Below are 22968 nucleotides of genomic sequence, written 5' to 3'. Positions count from 1 at the left end.
CTGTGGTGAGGGTTTGATCCCTGGCCTAGGAACTTCCATATGCCCCAGGCACAGCCAAAAAAACAAAAACAAAAACAAAAAACACCCCAAAACCCTGAAAGTTATGTACTTTCATGTACATAAACAATAAGGACACAATGATAGACAAAACTCCATTTACAAGAGCAGAAAAGAAGGTTAAATACACAGGAATTAATTTGGCAAGAAATGTACAAAACTCATACCAGGAAAAACTTATAACACTCCTAAAAGACACAAAAGTAGTCATGAACAAATGAAAAGACATTCCCCTGTTCTCAGACTGGATGATTCAGCATGAAAAGATTAGTTCTTTCTAGTTTATAAACTCATCACAGTTCCAATAAAAATACCCAGTAAGCTATTTTATGGAGTTAGACAAGTTGATAATAAAATTTATATGGAAAAACAAACATTCAAGAACAGCCAGGAAATAGCCAGAAAGACACTGAAAAAGGGGGTTATACTTGGTATATCCTCTGCCTGGAATGTACTTTCCTTGCCTCCATCTATGCATGGCTCATTCCCTCAGATCATTCAAGTGTCTGTTCAAAGGTTACTGCTTCAGCTAGGATTTCCGGGGATCTGCAACTAAATTAGCTACTCCTGTCTCCCCTCAGCCCTTACCCTGATTTGATTTTCATGGACACTAAAATATAAGATGTCTCTCTTGGTCCTACTGTACAGCAGAGGGAACTATATCCAATCTCTTGGGATAGACCTTGAGAGAAGATATAAGAAAAAAAATGTATATATATGTATTTCTGGGTCACTTTACTGTACACCAGAAATTGGCACAACATTGTAAGTCAATTATACTTTAATGAAAATAAAAAAGAAAACATGGAGGAGAGCACTAGTGTCTGAAGGTATCTTGCTCTCCTCTGGGGGTTTTACAGTCCAGCAACATGTGCTTGCAAAAAAATTAAATTAAAAAACAATTTTAAAAAGACGCTGTCTCTCTTACTAGAAAACAGGACTTGACTTTGCTTGTTCATCTCCAAATCCCCAGAATTTAACAATGTCTCTCAACACAGATACAATTAACAAGCACAATTTTTTGTTGCAAGATATATTGTATTCCTGGACACTGCTCATTAAATGCCAGTAGAACTCTTCAATTATTGTGACAAATATTATTGTCATTCACATATCATTGTTCATGTGCAGTATAGTTTCTTAAAAATAAAATTATAGGATAAAAAATATACACATTTTATTTGAGACAGACATTGCAAGATAAACATCATAAAATCTAAATAGACACATACAAATATACTTGGATGGCTTTTTTCTTTTTTTGGTAGACTTTCATTGTCAACATATCAACTTGCGCAAAATATTCCAAGGAAAAATTACACTAAATTCACATATAAACACAGAAAGCATTTTGTCTTTTCTATACTTACCTGTCCCAACATGATATATCTTTCCTTAGGGTCTTTATTTCTGCCTCCTGAAATGACCAACTAACCTTTCTGAAGTAATGAGATATGAAAGCACTATGCATACCCATGCTACAGTGTTATTTGGTTGATATAGTTCTCCGCCTCTAATCTCAAGTTTTATTTCCTTATATTATACATTTGGATGCAACTCCTGCGATTCTTGTACATGCCAATTAAGGTCATGACCATCAGAAGATCTGTCCAGATACTCAATTACTTTTGGGATTTCTATGAAAAGAATTCTTACTCCACTTCAAGAATCATTTCTATATGTCAATAATTGTTCATTAGTGGCTCACCTGATAACATTTACATCACATTGACATCTGACAACATTTTCTCTTTGGTGGCTTCTGCACATTTAGTATTACATATTCTATGCTAAAAATGTTCCTTTTAATCCTTCCTTTTATTTCAAAATCAGTGAAAGGAAACTAAAATTTAGCTTACCCTACCACAGAGGAAGTACTTCAATAATGGGTAGAAATGAAGAAGAAACATCAAAAGGCTCAGAAAAAAGTGAAACTTTACTATTCTGTTTTATCAGTGACATCTGTTTCAATCCTTGTTGTACTAATCAAAGCCCACATTGATTCAGGAAAGATCAGTGCTTGCTCTGGGGTGAAAAAAAACCCATCATGTCTTGATTCTCTCAAACAGGCTTAGGGAAAGAGAAATTATTAAAGTATGAAAAGAAAAAAAGTGAAATAAAGTTCTGTGAAAATGATTTGGCAACTGGTATCAAACATCTTAAAAAGGCTCACATTCTTTCAACCAGCTCTCTTAGTTATAAGAATCCAGCCTAAGGAAATATCAAAAATGCTATTAAAGATGTGTTCAAAAATATGTTAACTGCAGCAATATGCAGAATGGAAATAACTGGAAAACAATGTTGTCCACTTATAGTACCTGTTGTTTAAGTTATAAAGACATTTAATTATCTCAGAAAAGAAGCAGTCTGGAGGTAAGATGTACAGGTTTAGTGTACTAGTTCAACATCTTCAACAAGAAATCATGCCCTCTCTACATCTGCAATTCATAGCAGGTCTGCTTCTCATTCTTAGTTGCAGCACCTCCTCACGATCACAAAGTAGCCGCTACAATACACACACTCACACTTGAACAAATGATATAGTGGGATGGGGGTCCAAAAACTTTTACCTTGCAAGAGTCTTTACATCTGGAAAGAAAAATTTTCAAAAGCACACATGGCAACAACACTGCTCCCTTTATACATCACTGGGTGAAAGAGAATCCCACTTTTACCCTACACAAATCACTGGTGACAGGGGACAGAATGCCATGCCTGGTTCAGACCAACCAGAATTCATTCCCTGGGACTGGGATAATGGCCTTCCCTTCCTTAAATTAAAAGTTCTCCCTGAACCCCCAATCCCATTTATCTGAACAAAACGGGACTTTGTGAGTAGGGAAAAAGGAGAGAAAAGACAGCCAATAAGTAGTACCTGCTACAAATCTATCTCCAACAACAGAAAAATGGTGAAATAAGTTATGGCATTTATATCATTAACCATGCTTTTGGAGAAATTTTTATAGAGAAAAATGCTCTCAATATAATGTTGAGTGCAAGTGGGGGAAGACTCCAAAAAAAAAAAAAAAAAAGACTACAAGATAAAGCACAAAATGATCTCAACTTTCTTTTAAAAAAATTATACACACACACACACAAAAGAAGAAAAAAGGCTGAGGAATACAACAAAATGTTAAAGGTAATTATCTCATAAAAGTTTTTGTGGAGTTTCCACTGTGGCACAATGGGTTAAGAATTTGACTGCAGCAGCTCGGTCACTACTGAGGTACAGGTTCAACCCCCCTGTCCAGCACAGTGGCTTAAAGGATCCAGCATTGCCACAGCTGTGGCATATGTCACGGCTGCGGCTTGGATTCAATCCCTGGCCTGGGAACTTCCATATGCTGCATGTGAGGCCACAAAAAAAATTTTCTTAAACAGAAAAATAAAAGTTTTTGGAGCTCCCATCATGGCTCAGTGGTTAACGAATCCAACTAGGAACCATGAGGTTGTGGGTTCGACCCCTGCCCTTGCTCAGTGGGTTAAGGATCTGGCATTGCCGTGAGCTGTGGTGTGGGTTGCAGATGTGACTCGGATCCCTCATTGCTGTGGCTCTGGCATAGGCTGGCAGCAATAGCTCCGATTGGACGCCTAGCCTGGGAACCTCCATGTGTCGCGGGAGCAGCCCTCAAAAGGCAAAAAACAGACCAAAAAAAGTTTTTGTTTTTTTAGATACTGCATTCCCCAATTTTTCTATCCAAAATGACTATTTATAACAAAAAATTGTAATAGGGTTCCATTACCTTTTTTCCCTCCATTTGACAAAATATCACATTTATCAAGGACATTGATAAAAATTATTGTTCAAGTATACATTTGTATCATATTGGACTAAGCTGTAGCTTACAAAAATCTATAATCTTAGTGGTTTATAAGTAAGTGTCTTTCAACTAACAAGAGATATATCCTACAGTTCAGTTACTATTTAGCATTGTCACTTTAAAGTTTTGATTCATTCATCTCTTAAGCTATTCCAGAAAAATGCTCTAAGTTAGCCAAACATCAAATAACTGGATAAAGCTAAATACAAACTATGATTTATTAACATCAAATCAACAAACATTGAGTGCCTATGTGTCAGATACTAATACAAATATGTGCTCAGTCCTAATATGAAGAATATTGCTGGAGTTCCTGTCATGGCACAGCAGAAGCGACTCTGACTAGGAACCATGGGGTTGCGGGTTCGATTCCTGGCCTCGCTCAGTGGGTTAAGGATCCGGCATTGCCATGAGCTGTGGTGTGGGTCACAGATGTAGCTCAGATTCTGCATTGCTGTGGCATAGGCTGGCAGCTACAGCTCTGATTAGACCCCTAGCCTGGGAACCTCCATATGGCGTGGGTGCGGCCCCAAAAAAGACAAAAGACAAAAAAAAGAAGAATATCGCTAATAATTAAACAGGTATTTTCATATTATACAGAACAATCTATTCATAAGTGTATCTTTTCTATTAGATTGTCAGCTCCTTTAGAGACCATGAATCCTATTCATTATTTTATCCTCAGAGCCTACCATAAAGTTGGCACTCAGGAAACATTTGTTGATGTGTGAGGGAAAAATTATGTAATGCAAAATACTCTGAATATGGTGTGTGCGTGCAAATATTGTTGTAGGAGTTCAAGTTGTGGCCAGCGGAAATGAATCCAAACAGTATCCATGAGGATGTGGGTTCAATCCCCAGCCTCACTCAGTGGGTCCGGGATCTGGCATTGCTGTGAGCTGTGGTGCAGGCTGACAGCTGTAGCTCTGATTCCACCCCCTAGCCTGGGAACATCCATATGCCATGGGTGCAGCCCTAAAAAGCAAAAATAAATACATATGGAGTTCCTGTCGTGGCGCAGTGGTTAACAAATCCGACTAGGAACCATGAGGTTGCGGGTTTGATCCCTGCCGTTGCTCAGTGGGTTAATGATCCGGCGTTGCCGTGAGCTGTGTTGTAGGTCACAGACGTGGCTCGGATCCCGAGTTGCTGTGGCTCTGGTGCAGGCTGGTGGCTACAGCTCTGATTAGACCCCTAGCCTGGGAACCTCCATATGCCGTGGGAGCGGCCCAAGAAATGGCAAAAAGACAAATAAATAAATAAATTTTTAAAAAGATATTTAAAATTATTGTAGACTATGTCTGTATTGTGAAGATACTGATGTGCTGAAATGATTTTTAAAGTGTGTGAGTTGGAGTTCCCGTCGTGGCGCAGTGGTGAATGAATCCGACTAGGAACCATGAGGTTGCGGGTTCGATCCCTGCCCTTGCTCAGCGGGTTAACGATCCGGCGTTGCCATGAGCTGTGGTGTAGGTTGCAGACGTGGCTCGGATCCCGCGTTGCTGTGGCTCTGGTGTAGGCCGGTGGCTACAGCTCCGATTCGACCCCTAGCCTGGGAACCTCCACATGCCGCGGGAGCGGCCCAAGAAATGGCAAAAAGAAAAAAAAAAAAAAAAGTGTGTGAGTTAATTAGATGATGATTTGGCACAATATTTATCATTTTAAAAGTTGTTTTAAGACCTGTGGTTGCCAAGGAGAAGGGGGAGTGAGTGGGATGGACTGGGAGTTTGGGGTTAGAAGAGGCAAACTATTGCATTTGGAGTGGATAAGCAAGGAGGTCCTGCATAGGGAACTATATCCAATCTCTCGTGATGGAACATGATGGAAGAGAATATGATTTACAACTATAATTTTAAAAGTTGTCTCATTAAGTAAAATGACCAACTAAAAGCACTGTATTTTTCTCTTCAGCCTCTGAAACCTCCTCATGCTACTAAAACACTCAAAGAACTAAGCATTTAGAGTGACTTTCAAACACCCATACTTTTGACATACTGTCTGTTGAAACAGTATGTGAATAGATACAGGGAAGCTTTTAATGATATTGTCTGTAGGTATGATCTCTACCCCTTTTAGGTACCAATTTAGACATCTTGGGAATTTACAGAGCAGCAGGGAAAATGAGCTTATTTTCTTAGCTTCTGTCATCCTCACAGATGACACTAAATGAATTTGAGACACTAGCAAGGTAACACTGAATGTTGCTGAGTCATGAATTTAGGCTGCCTATCTAAATAAAAAGTAAGCTGTATTTCTCTTGTCCTTTACTTTTCTGGCAGCTTTAGAACCACAGCTGTTTCTCTTGAGTATCAGGTAATACAGCTGACTTGTATTTAGGAGTGACGCTGCATGAACAATAATTTGTGAACCTCCAGAAACACACTTGGTACCAGGAGAGTCCCTCACTACAAGGGAGAGGCAGAACTAAAGACTGCAAGAACAGCAAGCAGACTCAATTTCTCATCTCATGCTTACTCCTCACAGTTATAAATTTGATTCCTGCACTATATTATTTTGTTTTTAAATGATTTTTATTTTTTCCAAAATAGTTGGTTTACAGTGTTCCATCAATTTTCCTACTTTTAGCAAAGTGACCCAGTCGCACATACATACATTCTTTTGCTCTCATTATCCTCTAGATTCCCTGCACTATTTTATGTTACCTCTCTTTTATTTGCCAAGCATGTACAGCTGAATCAATGGTTATTAAATATGAATGTGCTGTGGTTCCACTGTACTCAAGTCCTTACATTAGGTTTTAAAATAGTTTTATCTTTTACACATAAATGCCTATACTTTATCTTAATTCTAACCATTTTCCTTTCATCAAACAATTCTCAAAATACATAAAAGTAAATTGTGAGTTTTCATTAACATCATTAACCATAATCATTTTTTTCTTTCAATAAACATTTATCAAGCATTTACTAAATGCAATAATATCAGAAATTATTCCTAAAATATGCTAAGTGTCTGCTTATTTAGCACTGGCAGTTAATCTAAGTATTAAATGTAGCCCAGCAGCTTATGGTTTTATAATTAAGGTGAGCTAATCCAAACCCTGTTTAGGGTAAATAGCCATTTATGTCATTTATATACAGCCTATATAAAATCTACAAAGAGGAAAGGTTAGTAAACACTTAACTTATTTGCAAAGCTGGGTTAATAAAGCCTTCTATATGCCAGATTTTTAGTGGTTAACAAAACGAATAGATTTTTTATATCAATTAAAACGTATCTCTATCACTTTAATTATTGAAAGTAATAAAGTTTATAAATTCTGCCAGTGTTCTTATTTTAATTTCTTCTACTGAAGAATGGAAAGGAAAAAACATTTAAAGACAATATGATAGTTCCAACACATGTAGTTTAATTTTTACCTCTATACTGAAATAGCCTCTGTCCACATAGTCTCCCAGAAAGAGGTAGCGTGTGTTACTAGGTGAACCTCCAACTTCAAACAACTTCATCAAGTCAAAGAATTGTCCATGAATGTCACCACATACTAGGAAAAAAAAAGGACGTAGGGTGGGTAAGGTGAAAAATGATGTCAGAAGAGAAAGGGCATTACACCAATAGGACCGCAGTTTAACTTTTAACTTAAATCACTCCAGCTTTTGACTGGACTGCTCAATAACTGCAGTCCATCTACCAATACTGAAGAGTCCTACTGGAAATATTAGACATTGTAAATTGTATTTCTTCAATTAATAACAAACATACTAAACAATTCTAAGACTGCTTGCAATTCCCAGAATAATCATCACACATTTTAGTTGGTTATTTGTAGCTATCATTTCTCAAATTAGCTCAAATCTAAGTACCACCATGCAAATACTTCTCATACCAGTGATTGGAGCATCTACTTCTATCATAGTCTTCTCTTGTCTCAGGATGGCAGCCCCATCATTGATTATCTTTAAGGCTACTTCCTCTTCCAGTCGCCCTTCCTTCACCAAATGGTTTTTCAAAACATCTATTTTAGGTTTTCCATTCTCGAATACTTCCTTCAAAGTAAGCCGCTGGGTTGGAGGAAAGGGGACAGCTGGGAGGAGAGAGAAAAACAACTTAAACAGTTAATGGTATAGAGAATAACCATAAACACACTTCTTTTATGTAACAAATAAAACCTAATACATCACCATGATTTCACATCCACAGCACCAGAACCACAAGGGGAAAAAATAATCTAAATAACTATATATTATAGATGATCAATTCTAATTTTCTAAAGGCCACAGTTAAGTCAAAGGTATTTAAAAGATATATGTGTGTGTATAAATTATAATGTTTTACATATAAACATGAAAGACTAGGTGTTGTTCAGCAAATAAGCTAAGAGTGAGACGAGGACTAGACGATATGAGTATCTTTCATCTATGGAAAAGGTGTTAGAAATGAAACTATGGTTTTAAAAAATTAAGGAAAAGAAATCACAACGCTAAATGGGCATTTATTTCTTCCAAAGAGCAGACCTAATGAAACCATGTCTTGGAAGTTTGACCTCAGTTCCTGATCAGGGGAATCATAGGTGTTTTTGTTTGTTTGCAGCATATAGAAGTTTCCAGGCTTATACCACAGCCACAGCAATGCCAGATCCAAGCTGCACCTGCGACCTATACCACAGCTCATGGCAACACTGGATCCTTAACCCACTGAACAAGTCCAGGGATTGAAGCTGCATCCTCATGAATATCAGTTGGGTTCATGACCACTGAGCCACAATGGGAATTCCCATAGACGTTTTTATGTATGTATGTATATATTATTATTATTAAAAAGTAGTTGCTTAAAATATTACTGATAACAGGAATACCACTAACAGGATGGAGCTCTTCCAGAGAATAACTTACTATAGTAATAGAGCAAAAACTTGAGAAGAACAGATACAGGAGGTCTAGTTGTATTTCCTAATCTGGAAACGCTAACAGCTAACTTCAGTTTATAATGGATATAAAGTTTATACATAACATGGTAAATTAGCAACTTCAACAGAAAAATTTTTTTGCTATTTTAAAACTGGCTGCCATCTCTTTGCTTACCTACCTTAAAAGTAGTCTACGTTATTTATTTACTTTTTGGCCACATCTACGGCATGAAGTTCGTGGGCCAGGGATTGAACCCGAGGCACAGCCATGATTCGAGCCACAGCAGCGACAATGCCAAATCCTTAACCCACTGAGCCATCAGGCATTCCCTGTAGTCTACTTTAGATTCCCTGTGATCTAATAGCCACAAGTCTATAAACCATAAATTTTAAAGGAGGGGTTTATTTTAATTTGTTATTTATGTCTGGTGATTCCATCTCTAGCTTTATGGAAGTGTTATTAAGAACCATGTTGAGGGAGTTCTCGACTAGTATCTATGAGGATGTGGGTTCAATCCCTGGCCTTGCTCAGCAGGTTTAGGATCTGGTGTTGCCGTGAGCTGTGGTGTAGGTCGAAGACGTGGCTGGAATCTGGTGTTGTTGTGGCTGTGGCATAGGCTGGCAGCTACAGCTCTGATTCAACCCCTAGCATGGAAACCTCCATATGTCATGGGTACAGCCCTAAAAAGACAAAAGACCAAAAACAAACAAACAAACAAAAAAACCAAACTGAGGGACTTCTCTAGTGGCTCAGTGGGTTAAGGATTTGGCATTGTCACTGCTGTGGCTTGGGTCACTGCTGTGGTGCAGGGTTTTTGTTTTGTTTTGTTCTTGCTTTTTAGGGCTGCACCCATGGTATATGGATGTTCCCAGGCCAGGGGTCCAATTGGAGCTACAGCTGCTGTCCTACACCACAGCCACAGCAACATCAGATCCAAGCCGTGTCTGCAACCTACACCACAGCTCATAGCAACGCTGGATCCTTAACCCATTGGGCAAGGCCAGGGGTCAAATCTGCAACCTGACGGTTCCTAGTCGGATTCGTTTCCACTCTGCCACACCAAGCCAGGAACTCCTGTGGTGCAGGTTTGATCCCTGACCTGGGAATTCCTATATGCCATAGGTGTAGCAAAAAAAAAAAAAAAAAAAAAAAAAAAAAAAAAAAAAAAAAGTTGAAAACTACAGACACTTAAAAATTTTTTGATTTGACCTAGCCATATACCATTCTGTATTATTTCCAGGTAAAGAAAGTCCTATGGTAAGTTTCACAATGCTCTTAGCTATGATTGACACATTTTGACTATTCAAAGCCAATTGAAAAAAAATCATAGTAGCTATCCGAACAGCCAATATTACCCTGAGACAGGGGATGATATAGACGCCAGTTTACTCAAGACAGTACTAGATATTTCAACTTCTCTCCTAGCATAACTTAATAGTGTCCTTCTTTCACTCTCGAAAAGACCTCAATTTGAAGGACAAATTAGTCTTAATTTATGTAATTCACATGGAATATCAATATACTATTTTAATAGGATAATCTACATCTAAAATAAACCAAAGATATGGAGTTGCCTGGTGGCCTAGAAGTTTTAAGAATTCAGTGTTGTCACTGCTGTTGCTCAGGTTCAATCCCTGGCCCTAGGAACTTCTGTATGTTACAAGTACAGTTTAAAAAATAAAAATAAAGTAAAACAGAAATAAAATATTATGATGAATCTTTTAATTATTGGTCTGGTGGGTCTATAAGACACAGTGAAGGTTAGTCCTGAACAAGTTTACTTACACTTTTACTAAAATACTAATGGTACTGGCACTATGGCTGTGTTAAACAATAAAAATGTAGAGATTCTACTGAAATATTTTCAGACAAAAGTTTATGCTATTTGGGATTTGCTTCAAAATAATGGGAGGACAGTAGTATAGATGAAAAAAACTGGTAATAAGTTAACTGTTGAAGGTGAGTGATGTTTACTTGAAGTTTGTAATACTGTTTTCTCCTCTGTTGTAATGTTTAAAAATCCCTGTAATAAAAAAGTAGAAAGAATTACTAAAACTAAGAGTATAAGCCTTAGAGAAACTTTCTTTACAGAAATTTACGTGAGGCTCAATCAAGAGCTACATTCAATCTAATTTCTTAGAGATGATTTCAGAAAACCACCAAGGTCCTCTAAAATCTTAATCCAAAAAAATAATTTTTTTTCCATTTCCAAAAATGGAAGATTTAACCATTACCCTTTCATACCTAAATTTTACCTTCTCTTGGTTTTCAAACTCTTGTTCTCAATTTCCAGCTAGTTAATCAGCCCTTTCCCAGATATGAAATGAACCCCTGCTTGTTTTTAATTGCCCACTTTGTAAGTCAAAGAAATGGGTCAAAAACCAAAAACAATGTGAGATAATGCAAAATCAAATATGTTGGAACAGACAAAAAAAGTATCATAACAAGTAGTATGAGAGATAAGAGATCTACAGATATTATTCAATTTCTACCAGCCGTACTATTAGTTACTAATAAAAATGTTTCCTCCAGTGTTAGTTGTAATCTGAGAACACTTTACAAAATAGGAAATCCATTTTTCATACATATCATAAAAGTTACGTAAGTAGAGGTGACAATAATCTAAAGAGCTCCTGAGGAAGGAATTTGGAAAGATATTATTTCTTTCGGTAGAATGCTTCAGTTGCTATTTATTTAAAAATCAAAAACAAGTAAACAAGTCACTTAGATGAAAGCAAAAACAAGAGAAATGGGATGCAGCTGAGCCAGGAACACTAAGTGGAATTAAGATTGACTTGGGACAACATGCATGACATAAAGTTCCAGAAGAGTCCCAAGTTTTTCAGTAAGAGTTATTTTTAAAATCAATATCCTTCAAATCAGGAAAAGAGAAGCCTTAGCTTTAAAGGAGTGGGTCCTATCTCCCTTCAAGTTACCCCTCGCTACGTTTATAAGCCCTGAATTCCTCTTCCCTTCTTTTACTGGATAGTTCTATAAACACTACAGTGGAGGTTGATTCACAATAGTGGGAACAGCAACAGCCCTGAGAAGATGAAAGGAAATCTAGCTATGTCTGTTAATGAAAGGAAATAGTAGAAACTTTCCAGTTAAACTTTAAACCTCCATTTAAAAAAATACGCCCTGGATATACAGTGACCATCTGTAACCCAGTTTATTTTCTTTGTCCTGATGTAATTATTATAGTGCTTCCTTTTACCCTCAAGTATCCTGATTTAAACAACCTATCCCGGAACAACATGAATCAGAATCAACTGATTCCAATTCTTGGGCCTCAGACTTGTGGAATCAGGACCTTTGGAGATCCACACTGGCATTTTCATCCGCACAGGTGCCCAAGGTGACTTTTGTGCACACTAAAACTGGTGTTAAAGGAAAATGGTTAAAGGGAATTCTAAGTAAAAACACAAACGAACAGATAATCAGCGCTCTCATCACCAGTTAAAATACAGTATCATAGTTTACTGATCCTCATGTCCTTTCCCCCAGCTCCTATGTGGCCACAGGGATACAAGGAGTTTAGAATTTCTGAGTGAAAAAAGATGATGTAGAGTAGTGCTTTGTAAACTACCTGTGGAAACCTCTCCCCATCCTAGCACCAAAATGTGGAAAATCATACTTTGTAAAATGCAATAAAAATAAATAACTAGAAAAATGATCACATGCACAGATGTTGTACTAATGTCAAACTGCTATGAAAGTTTTTAAATGCTCGATCTCTGTATTTATTTCAGTTAGTAACAATTCAGGGACTAACAGTGGTCCACAGACCACACTTTTGAGTAACACTAGTTTGGATAAATATGGACTTAGGGGAACAAGGATAAGACTGGAGTTAGGAGTTCCCGTCGTGGCGCAGTGGTTAACGAATTCGACTAGGAACCATGAAGTTGTGGGTTCGGTCCCTGCACTTGCTCAGTGGGTTGACGATCCGGCGTTGCCGTGAGCTGTGGTGTAGGTTGCAGAGGCAGCTCGGATCCCGAGTTGCTGTGGCTCTGGTGTAGGCTGGTGGCTACAGCTCTGATTCGACCCCTATCCTGGGAATCTCCATATGCTGCCGGAGCGGCCCAAGAAATAGCAAAAAGACAAAAAGACAAAAAGAAAAAAAAAAAAAAAAAAAAAAAAAAAGAGTGGAGTTAAATACTATATATAATATGACTACTATGTATACATACGTCTTCAAGCACTAGTTTGGAGATTTTATTATGTCTAATGTATACAAAAGATAATGTTCAGCTGGCTTCACTACTCACTTCACAGTGGATAACTCTTTTTCTAAACCCAAATCTCTGACAAGTTAATTTCAAACTGTCTTTAAGGGAACACAGGATTTCACTAATAAAAAATACAACCTAAACACTTGGACTCTAAAGTTGAAGCTTCTAACAACTAATCCAAGCTTTAAACTATGAAGTACCTAGAGGTTTGGTTCTTGCATCCTTTCAGATTATAAATAAACCACTCACCACCACTCAAGGAAGTTTCCCTTCTTTATTTCTGTGGCTATGCATTGCCATTTTAAATATTCCATTCATAAAGCTGTCCTCTTTCCAAACCATTTCTCAGCACAACATTTCAAATTTCAAAGAAAAGATACTCAGTGATTACAAAGCTAAAAAGTGATTTCAGACATTTAATTTGTTCAAAAAAATTACACTATCCAAATTAGGCATTTTTAAATGAAAGAATAAAAATGTCAGTAGTGTCAGTGCTCAAGTTACTGCTTTATTGGTTATTTCATATGGTCACTTGGAGTGGTTCCTTCATATTCAATGTAGGCCTTTTATTTTATAAACTACAATCCTAACCAACAAGAAAGGGTTAACAAACGGATTAAAGAGTCTCAAAACAAGGAGTTCCCGTTGTGGCTCAGTGGAAACGAATCTGACTAGCATCCATGAGGACTAGCATCCATGAGGACTAGCATCCCTGAGGATGCAGGTTGGATCTGACTAGGAACCATAAGGTTGCGGGTTCCATCCCTGGCCTCGCTCAGTGGGTTAAGGATCCAGTGTTAGTGTGAGCTGTGGCGTACGTTGCAGACACAGCTTGGATCCTGCATTGCTGTGGTTGTGGCATAGGCCAGTGGCTACAGCTCCGATTTGATCCCTAGCCTGGGAACCTCCATATGCTGTGGGTACGGCCCTAAAAAAATAAATAAAATAAATAAACATTCACAGTAAATATTGGGGGGAAATAATTTAGCATTTTATCTTTAAAAATGAAACTAAGAATTATAAAAATGACTTTATTTTGCAATTAACATGATTTGTAACACAACACTATAGAGAGGTGTTTGTACAAATACAACTACAGCCAAGAGTTTCATCCTAAATCTTCTAAAAACTGATGAGCCTAAACTCTCCTTTGAACTCTAGACTCTTAAATCCCACAGCCTACTTAACATCTACTTGGATGGTTTTAGACCACTGATTCAATCTCCTTATTTATTATTGGTCTGTTCAGATTTTTCTACTTCTTCATAATTCAGTCTTAGTAGATTGTATGTTTCTAGCAGTTCATTCATTTCTTCTGGGTTATCCAGTTTGTAGTGTATAGCTGTTCACAGTAGTCTCAAGATCCTCTGTATTCCTTTGGTATCAGTTGTACCACCTCCTCTTTCATTTCTGAATTTATTTAAATCTTTTATTTTTTCTCAGTCTAAAGTTTGTCAATTCTCTGCTCAAATGTTAACTCTTCAGAAATCTCTTCCCCAACCATTTTATCTAAACCAAACCAAACCTCTTCCCTAAACACTGTCTGGCAGAAGCGATCTGGTTCTTCATCAATTTTTTTTTTTTTTTTTTTTGGTCTTTTTAGATCACACCCATGGCATATGGAGGTTCCCAGGCTAGGGATCAAATCGGACCTGTAGTCACTGACCTATGCCACAGCCACAGCAATGCAGGATCCAAGCTGTGTCTGCAACCTACACCACAGCTCACACTAACACTGGATCCTTAACCCACTGAGCGAGGCCAGAGATGGAACCCGCATCCTCACTGATGCTAGCCAGGTTTGTTTACCATTGAGCCATGATAGGAACTCCTCTTCATTAATATCAACAGAGTACTTTGAGGTATATATTACGTGTACTCTCATTGTTAAGACATATAGAAACAGTCTGAGCCAGATAAAACTGTTGAATTCTGCAGTTACGCCACCAAATTTTCATTTCGGACATGGTAGACTCCTGCTCAACCTTTCATCCTAAAGTTCTCTCCTACTTAAAGTGTAGTCTGGAGGATCAAAAAATAGAAAAATCACCCAGAAGCCTGTTAGAAATGCAGAATATATAGCCCTGGCTCAGATCTACTGAAACAGAATCTGCATTTTAACAAGATCCTCAGATGCACATTAAAAAGCACTGCTCTAATTTACTGATTCTTAACCCTGATTATACATTAGAATAACCTAGGAAGCTGCTGAAAATATCATGTGCTCATCCATTTCTAGGAATTTGGCTTCAACTGGTTTTAGATTAGTGACCCAGAAACTGGTATTTCAAAAAGCTCTTCAGGTGATTATTTATTTATTTATTTATTTATTTATTGCAGCACATGGAAGTTCCCAGGCCAGGGGGTCTAATCAGAGCTGCAGCTGCTGGCCCACACCACAGCCACAACAACAACAGCTCTGAGCTATGTCTGCAAGCTACACCACAGCTCACAGCAATGCTGCATCCTTAACCCAGAGAGCAAGGCCAGGGATCAAACCTGCATCCTCGTGTATACTAGTAGGGTTTGTAACCTGCTGAGCCACAACACGGAACTTCCTCTCCAGGTGATTCTAATGTGCAGCCTAATGTGCAATTTGAGGACCACTGCTCTAAGTTAATCATGTTAAATATATTTTCCCTCTAATTTCATCTCATTCTAAGTTCTTCTATTTTTCTCAATTCATCCTTAGCTATACTGTCGAAACTGAAGTAGCCATTAGCCACATATGACTATTTAAACTTAAATTTAAATTAGAGTTAAATAAAGTTTAAAATTTAGTTTCTCAGTTGCACTGACCACATTCCAATGCTCAATAACTTTGTGTGCCCAGTGACTGCCATATTGGAAAGCACAAATATAGAACATTTCCATCCATTCAGAAAGCTATGGTGAACAACACTACCCTAGCGTATTTTACTCAAAAAAAAAAAAAAAAAAAGCATAAAAAAGATAATCTGAGCAAACAACCAGCACAGTGTCATAAATAAATAAATAAATCCACTATTCAAATAGGTAAATTCACGTGTAAGATTCTAAAAGCAGTTAAAAATTAACAAAACTCAGAGTTCCCACTGCGGTACTATGGGTTAAGGATCTGGTGCTGTCCCTGTGGCAGCAAGAGTTAGATCCCTGGCCTGGTACAGTGGATTGAAGATCCAGCATTGCCACAGCTATGGCACAGGTCACAGCTGCGGCTCCAATTTGATCCTTGGCCCAAGAATTTTCATATGCTGCGAGTGCAGCTAGAACAAAAATTAACGAAATTCAAGAATATTTGGGTTGAATGCAGACCAAAAAGTTGTCATTTTTATAATTTATGCCCTAGGCAATCTGTGCATCAAATTTCTTCCTTTATTTATTTATTTTTTTTTTTTTTGCTTTTTAGGGCCTCATCTGCAGCATATGAAGGTTTCCAGGCTAGGGGGTCAAATCAGAGCTACAGCTGCTGGCCTACACCACAGCCATAGCAACGCAGGATTCAAGCCACGTCTGCAACCTACTTCACAGCTCACAGCAATGCCAGATCCTTAACCCACTGACTGAGGCCAGGGATCAAACGCTCAACCTCATGGTTCCTAGTGGGATTTGTTTCCGTTACACCACAAAGGGAACTACAACAAATTCTTTCTTTTGGTGTTCTAAAATTGAACTGATTTAAGGAAAAAAAGTTTTTCCTTAAAAAACTTGTAAAACATTTTGGAGGGAGTTCCCGTCGTGGCACATGAGCTATGGTGTAGGTCGCAGACGTGACTTGGATCTGGCTTTGCTATGGCTGTGGTGTAGGCTGGTGGCAACAGCTCTGATTGGACCCCTCGCCTGGGAACCTCCATATGCCGTGGGTGTGCCCCTCAAAAGACAAAAGACAAAAAGAAAAAAAAAATTTGGAAAATGTTTTAAAAATTAGAAAATGGGGGAAAACTCTATAGAAATTTTCATTACGGTACATAGTAAATGAAAAGCAGATAGCTACATGCTAAGCACTACTGCATTAATAATAAGGCTGGGGCAGCAAAACATGTTACTAGATAAGCTTTCCAATTTTGAGCTACTATAAATAACACTGCTGTGAACATTCTTCTGCCTATCTTATGGTGGGTGTAAGCACTCCCTTCTCTTGGGTATGTACCCAGGACTAGGACTGCAGGGTTAGGGGAGGCACGGGTATTGCCAAACAGTTCACCAAAAGCTTATACCACTTTACTCACATTAGTGAGGTGTGAGGGTTCCAATTACTCCTTGTCAACACTTAGTATTGGTCATCTTTTAAATTTTATCCCATTATACTGAGAGTCTACTTGTATCTCTTTGTGGTTCCAATTTATACTTTCCTGGTGAGTAGTGATACTGAGCCCCTTTCCACTTGTTTATTGGCCATCTGGCTATCTTCTTTTGACATGCCTAATCAATCAATTCTTTCATCTATTTAAAAACTCATTCAAGGAGTTTCCATTGTGGTGCAGTGGAAATGAATCTGACTAGTATCCCTGAAGATGCGGGTTTGATTCCCAGCATCCCTTGGTGGAAGATCTAGCATTGCCATGAGTGGTGGTATAGGTTGCAGATGCAGCTCAGATCCTGCATAGCTGCGGTTGTGGTGTAGCCTGGCAGCTGTAGCTCTGATTCAACCCCTAGCCTGAGAACTTCCATATGCCTCAGCTGCAGCCCTAAAAAGCAAAAAAAAATTTATTCAAGATATATTTTCCATTGACTGATAAAAGTTAAGTTCTTATACATTCTGGGCATGTCCTTTAACAGATACATCCTTTTTTTCTTAAACATTTTTATATAAGCATATAATTCAATGAATTATGATAACCATTATAATAGAATTGACTTATAATAATTCTTTAAATTTTCTTTTTGAAAATATAAGAAACAATTTCTGTACGGAAATAATGGGTGTATCATGATCTTTTTAAAATTTTATTGGAGGGGACTACATCATATTTTATTTTATTTGATTTTATTTTTGTTGTTGTTGTTGTTGCTATTTCTTGGGCCGCACCCGCGCATATGGAGGTTCCCAGGCTAGGGGTCGAATCGGAGCTGTAGCCACCGGCCTACACCAGAGCCACAGCAACGCGGGATCCGAGCCGCGTCTGCAACCTACACCACAGCTCATGGCAACGCCGGATCGTTAACCCACGGAGCAAGGGCAGGGATCGAACCCGCAACCTCATGGTTCCTAGTCGGATTCGTTCACCACTGCGCCACAACGGGAACTCCGGGACTACATCATATTTTAAACGTTTTCTTTTTTTTAGGGCTGTTTTCTTTAAAAATTTTTTTATCTACTATTATAAGTAATACTGCAGTGTAACATTCTCATAAGTCTTTGTGCAAATCTTTATTTCTCTATTATAGACTTCTAGAACTTGAATGTATTAATTTTATCTATTGCTGTGCAACAAATTACATTAAAACTTAGTAACCCAGACTTCAGACAATACTACAAAGCTACAGTAATCAAAACAGCATGGTATTAGCACAAAAACAGAATATGGATCAATGATATAGAATAGAGAGTCCAGAAATAAACCCACACACCTGTAGTCAATTAAGCTTTAACAAAGGAGGCAAGAATATACAATGGAGAAAACACAGTCTCTTCAGCAAGTGGTATTGGGAAGGCTAGACAGCCACATGTAAATTAATGAAGTTAGAACACTCCTTCACACCAAACACAAAAATAAACTCAAAACGACTTAACAACTTAAACATAAGACATAATATCATAAAACTCCTAGAAGAGATAACAGGCAAAACATTATCTGACATAAATTGTACCAATGTTTTCCTAGGTCACTCTCCCACAGCAACAGAAATACAGCAAAAATAAACAAATGGAATCTAATCAAACATACAAGCTTTTACACAGCAAAGGAAACCATAAGCAAAATGAAAAGACAAACTACAAAATGGAAGAAAATAGTTGCAAATGATGCAACTGACAGAGGCTTAATTTCCAAAATATACAAACAATCCATATAACTCAATAACAACAAAAAACCAAAACAACCCAGGCAAAAAATGGGCAGAAGACCTAGACATTTCTCCAAAGACATACAGATGGCCAATAGGCACGTGAAAACTGTTCAACATTGCTAATTATTACAGAAATGCAAATCAAAACTACAATGAGGTGGAGTTCCCGTCGTGGCTCAGTAGTTAACGAATCCAACTAGGAACCATGAAGTTGCGGGTTCGATCCCTGGCCTATCTCAGTGGGTTAAGGATCTGGCATTGCCATGAGCTGTGGTGTAGGTCGAAGACACGGCTCAGATCCCGAGTTGCTGTGGCTCAGGTGTAGGCCGGCGGCTACAGCTCTGATTGGACCCCTAGCCTGGGAACCTCCATATGCTGCGGGTGAGGCCCTAGAAATGGCAAAAAGACAAAAAAAAAAAAAAAAAAAAACTACGTTGAGGTATTACCTCACACTGGTCAGAATGGCCATCATTAAAAGGTCTAGAAATAACAAATACTGGAGATGACATGGAAAAAAGTTAAAAAAAAAAAAAAAAAAACTCTTGGTGGGAATGTAAATTGGTGCAGACACTACATAAAACAGTATGAAGGTTCCTTTAAAAACTAAAAATAGAGTTGCCATATGATCCAGCAATCCAACTCCTGGGCATATATCCAGAGAAAACTAATTCAAAAGGATACATGCACCACAAAGTTCATAGCAGCTTATTTATAATAGCCAAGACACAGAAACAACATAAACGTCCACTGGCAGATGAATGGATAAATAAAATGTGGTGTATATACATACAATGGAATGCTGCCAACATACGTAAAATAAACAACAAAGTCCTATTGTACAGTGCAAAGAAGTATATCCAATGTCCTATAATAAACCATAATGGAAAAGAATATGAATATAAAATATATGTAAAACTGAATCACTTTGCTATACATCAGAAACTAACACAACAGCAAATTAAGGATCCAGTGTTGGCACTGCAGCGGCTTGGATGCTATGGTATGGGTTTCATCCCTGGTGGGGGAGCTTCCACATGCTATGGACCCAGCCAAACCCTCCCCACCCCCAAAAAAATTTAATGGCTTGAAACAACAATTATTATTATTATCTCTCAGAGATTCTGTGAACCATGAATTCAGACAGTGGAAACAGTGGGGCTGCCTTGTCTCTGCTCTAAGCGTCTGGGAGCTTCCTCTGGACACTCACCAGCCTAAGAGCTGGAATCACCCAAAAGCTCACTCTCTCAGTAGTCCAGTGATTACTGCTGGCTATTGGCTGAGGCTTAAGCTCAGGTCTTGGGTGAGAATATCTACATGTGGCTTCTTCATGTGGCTGAACTTCTTTACAGGAGTTCGAAGAAATAAAGAGAAAGCCAGGAGGAACCTGTACCCTTTTAATATTTAAGCCTTAGAAGTTACACTGTATCATTTACACCATACTCAACTGGTTGGAGCAGTTAGAGGTCTGCCTAGTGTGTCAAGGAATAAGAAACAGTGTCTACCTATTGATGGAGAGTAGCAAAATTGTGTCAGAGCATATGAGAGCAGAAATATTCTCTGGCCATTCCCTGAAAACAGAATCTGTTAACTTTATTTAAAAGTGGGAAAAAGCAAAGTCGCCAATGCCTCTAACAATACCTTTAAATCAGAGCCCATTTTTAAATGGGTCATCCTATTTCCAAGCTAATACAAAATGAGAATATCTATTCACCTTTTACAGAGAAACATTAAAGTTGATATCTTCCCAAATGTTTCAAAATAAGTTAGGATGCTATATGAGAAGTCATATAAACTGAATATTTTCTCATTTGCCAGTTGTTAAAAAACTTCGATTTGTCCCTCTAAATAAACAGAAAGGATACAAATGCAGAAAATAAACCATTGATATAAATAAAGCATATGCCTTAAAAACACTTGTTTTGAAATAAATGTCAGGTTTCCAGTTTAAAATGACTAGTAACTCCTGATGTAATACCTATTAACTTTTAACTAAAATACATATGAAAATAAGACACAGAACAACTCTCAACAAAAACTATGAAGGATTGGCAACTCAACCAATATCTTCAAGGTATTCACTCAAGTACTTTCACCAAACTGCTACTTTGTATTAAGTATTGTCCTATGTGCTACTAAAAAGATTTGGTTTTTTTGGTTTTGACCTGTGGCATGTGGAAATTTCTGGGCCAGGGGAAACTAAGCCACAGCAATGCCCAAGCTGCTACAGTGATAATACTGGATCCTTCACCTGCTGAATCACAAGAGAACTCCTAAACATTTTGACCACGACAATATCTTTTTTTTTTTTTTTTTTTTTTTTTTTTTGTCTTTTTGCCATTTCTTGGGCCGCTCCCACGGCACATGGAGGTTCCCAGGTTAGGGGTCAAATCCGAGCTGTAGCCGCCAGCCTAAGCCAGAGCCACAGCAACACGGGATCCGAGCCGTGTCTGCAACCTACACCACAGCTCATGGCAATGCCGGATTGTTAACCCATTGAGCAAGGGCAGGGATCGAACCCGCAACCTCATGGTTCCTAGTTGAATTCGTTAACCACTGCACCACGATGGGAACTCCTTGACCAAGACAATATCTTAATGCACAAGTACACACAGAGATACCTTTAAAAAAAAGTCACAAAATATTTCCTCACAGGTAGATATCATAATTTACTTACTTATATGTTATCATTTATTTAACCAATCTCTAATTTTTTGGAATCTCAGTTAAACTTTAGGTATTTTACTGTTACATTTCTGTAGCAGATTTTTTTTTTTTGGATCAGACCCGTGGCATGTAGAAGTTCCTGGGCCAGGGATCAAACCCAGGCCACAGCAATGACAACGCTGAATCCTTAACTACTAGGCCACCAGAGAACTCCTGCAGCAGATTTTATTTCCCAAAAATGGCTGCAGCAAAATTTGCCACTCCATGTGTTCTTCCACAATGTGAGCTCGACCCTCACTTATCAAGAAGTGGAGTCTAATTCCCTTACCCTAGAATCCAACCTAGCCTTAGTGATTTGCTTTAACCAACAAACTTCAGGAAAAATGACTTTCAGTTTCTGCCTTGGTCTCTTGGAATCCTTGTCCTCCAACAGAGTAGCTAGTCAATAATCCCAGCTAAGCGAGGCTTTGAGGAATTTTAGCCCAGGTATAATTCACCTCGTTCAAGAGTAAGCGATGCGCGAAACAATGAATGGGCTGTTGGGACCATCAGTTAAAAAAAAAAAAAAAAAAGACAAAAGTTCTACATGGCAAGGGAAAGAGAAGACCATCTCAGACACTCAGTGAAAAAGCACAGCATTGAAAATGATAAGATCCAGATGTTTTTATGAAATTAATAAAAACAAAAAACTATCAGTATTTCAGCAGAGAAATATTGCACTGAGGCCCAATATCAGTCTGCACTTTAGAGGAAACATTTTAGGATTATAGTCAGTATAGGCCAAGAGAAAAGAGGAGAGGAGGATGTAGAGGTCTCCACTAGCAGCTTTTTTTTTTTTTTTTTTTTGGTCTTTTTTGCCATTTCTAGGACCGCTCCCATGGCACATGGAGGTTCCCAGGCCAAGGGGTCTAATCGGAGCTATAGGTGCCAGCCTACACCACAGCCACAGCAACTCGGGATCCGAGCCGCATCTGCAACCTATGCCACAGCTCACAGCAACGCCGGATCCCTAACCCATTGAGCAAGGCCAGGGATCGAACCCTCAACCTCATGGCTCCTAGTCGGATTCGTTAACCACTGAGTCATGACGGGAACTCCAATGCCATGAATATATTTCTGATCCAAGAACTATGAACTAAAAAATGGGCATTATTTTAAGCCATTAAGTATGTAGCAATCTGTTACATAGCAATAGAAAACTAATACTCAATTCTCAAAGTCAAAGGTTTTTCCTAAGCTGTTTCAACAATTATAGATACATTTTTATAATACACAAACTAATACGACCTGCCTATTAGAATCAAAACAGAAGTCACAACTTATAACTGTACTATG

At 38.2% G+C, this 22968-nt stretch overlaps 1 protein-coding gene across 25 annotated transcripts in view; it reads right to left on the bottom strand.

Moving 5' to 3' along the window:
- Positions 1-22968, bottom strand: part of PPP3CC (protein phosphatase 3 catalytic subunit gamma) — an 87230-nt gene that overhangs the window by 46083 nt on the left and 18179 nt on the right. For all 25 annotated transcript variants that reach the window (XR_014828285.1, XR_002338570.2, XR_014828286.1 and 22 more), the window contains exons 2-3: positions 7726-7923; positions 7259-7383 (exon numbers count right to left, since the gene is read on the bottom strand). Coding sequence is in view for 4 of the 25 variants with exons in the window: in XM_003483381.5 (XP_003483429.1) it covers positions 7259-7383; positions 7726-7923 (323 nt within the window). In the remaining 21 variants the exon portion in view is untranslated. The remainder of the gene's footprint in view (positions 1-7258; positions 7384-7725; positions 7924-22968) is intronic.

This window comes from Sus scrofa, chromosome 14 (genome assembly GCF_054392235.1).
Source record: "Sus scrofa isolate SSC_HxYL_T2T_F1_AM1 chromosome 14, Sscrofa_HxYL_maternal_Yorkshire_Landrace_v2.0, whole genome shotgun sequence".
NCBI lineage: Eukaryota > Metazoa > Chordata > Mammalia > Artiodactyla > Suidae > Sus > Sus scrofa.
This window is presented reverse-complemented; position numbering and strand designations above follow the sequence as displayed.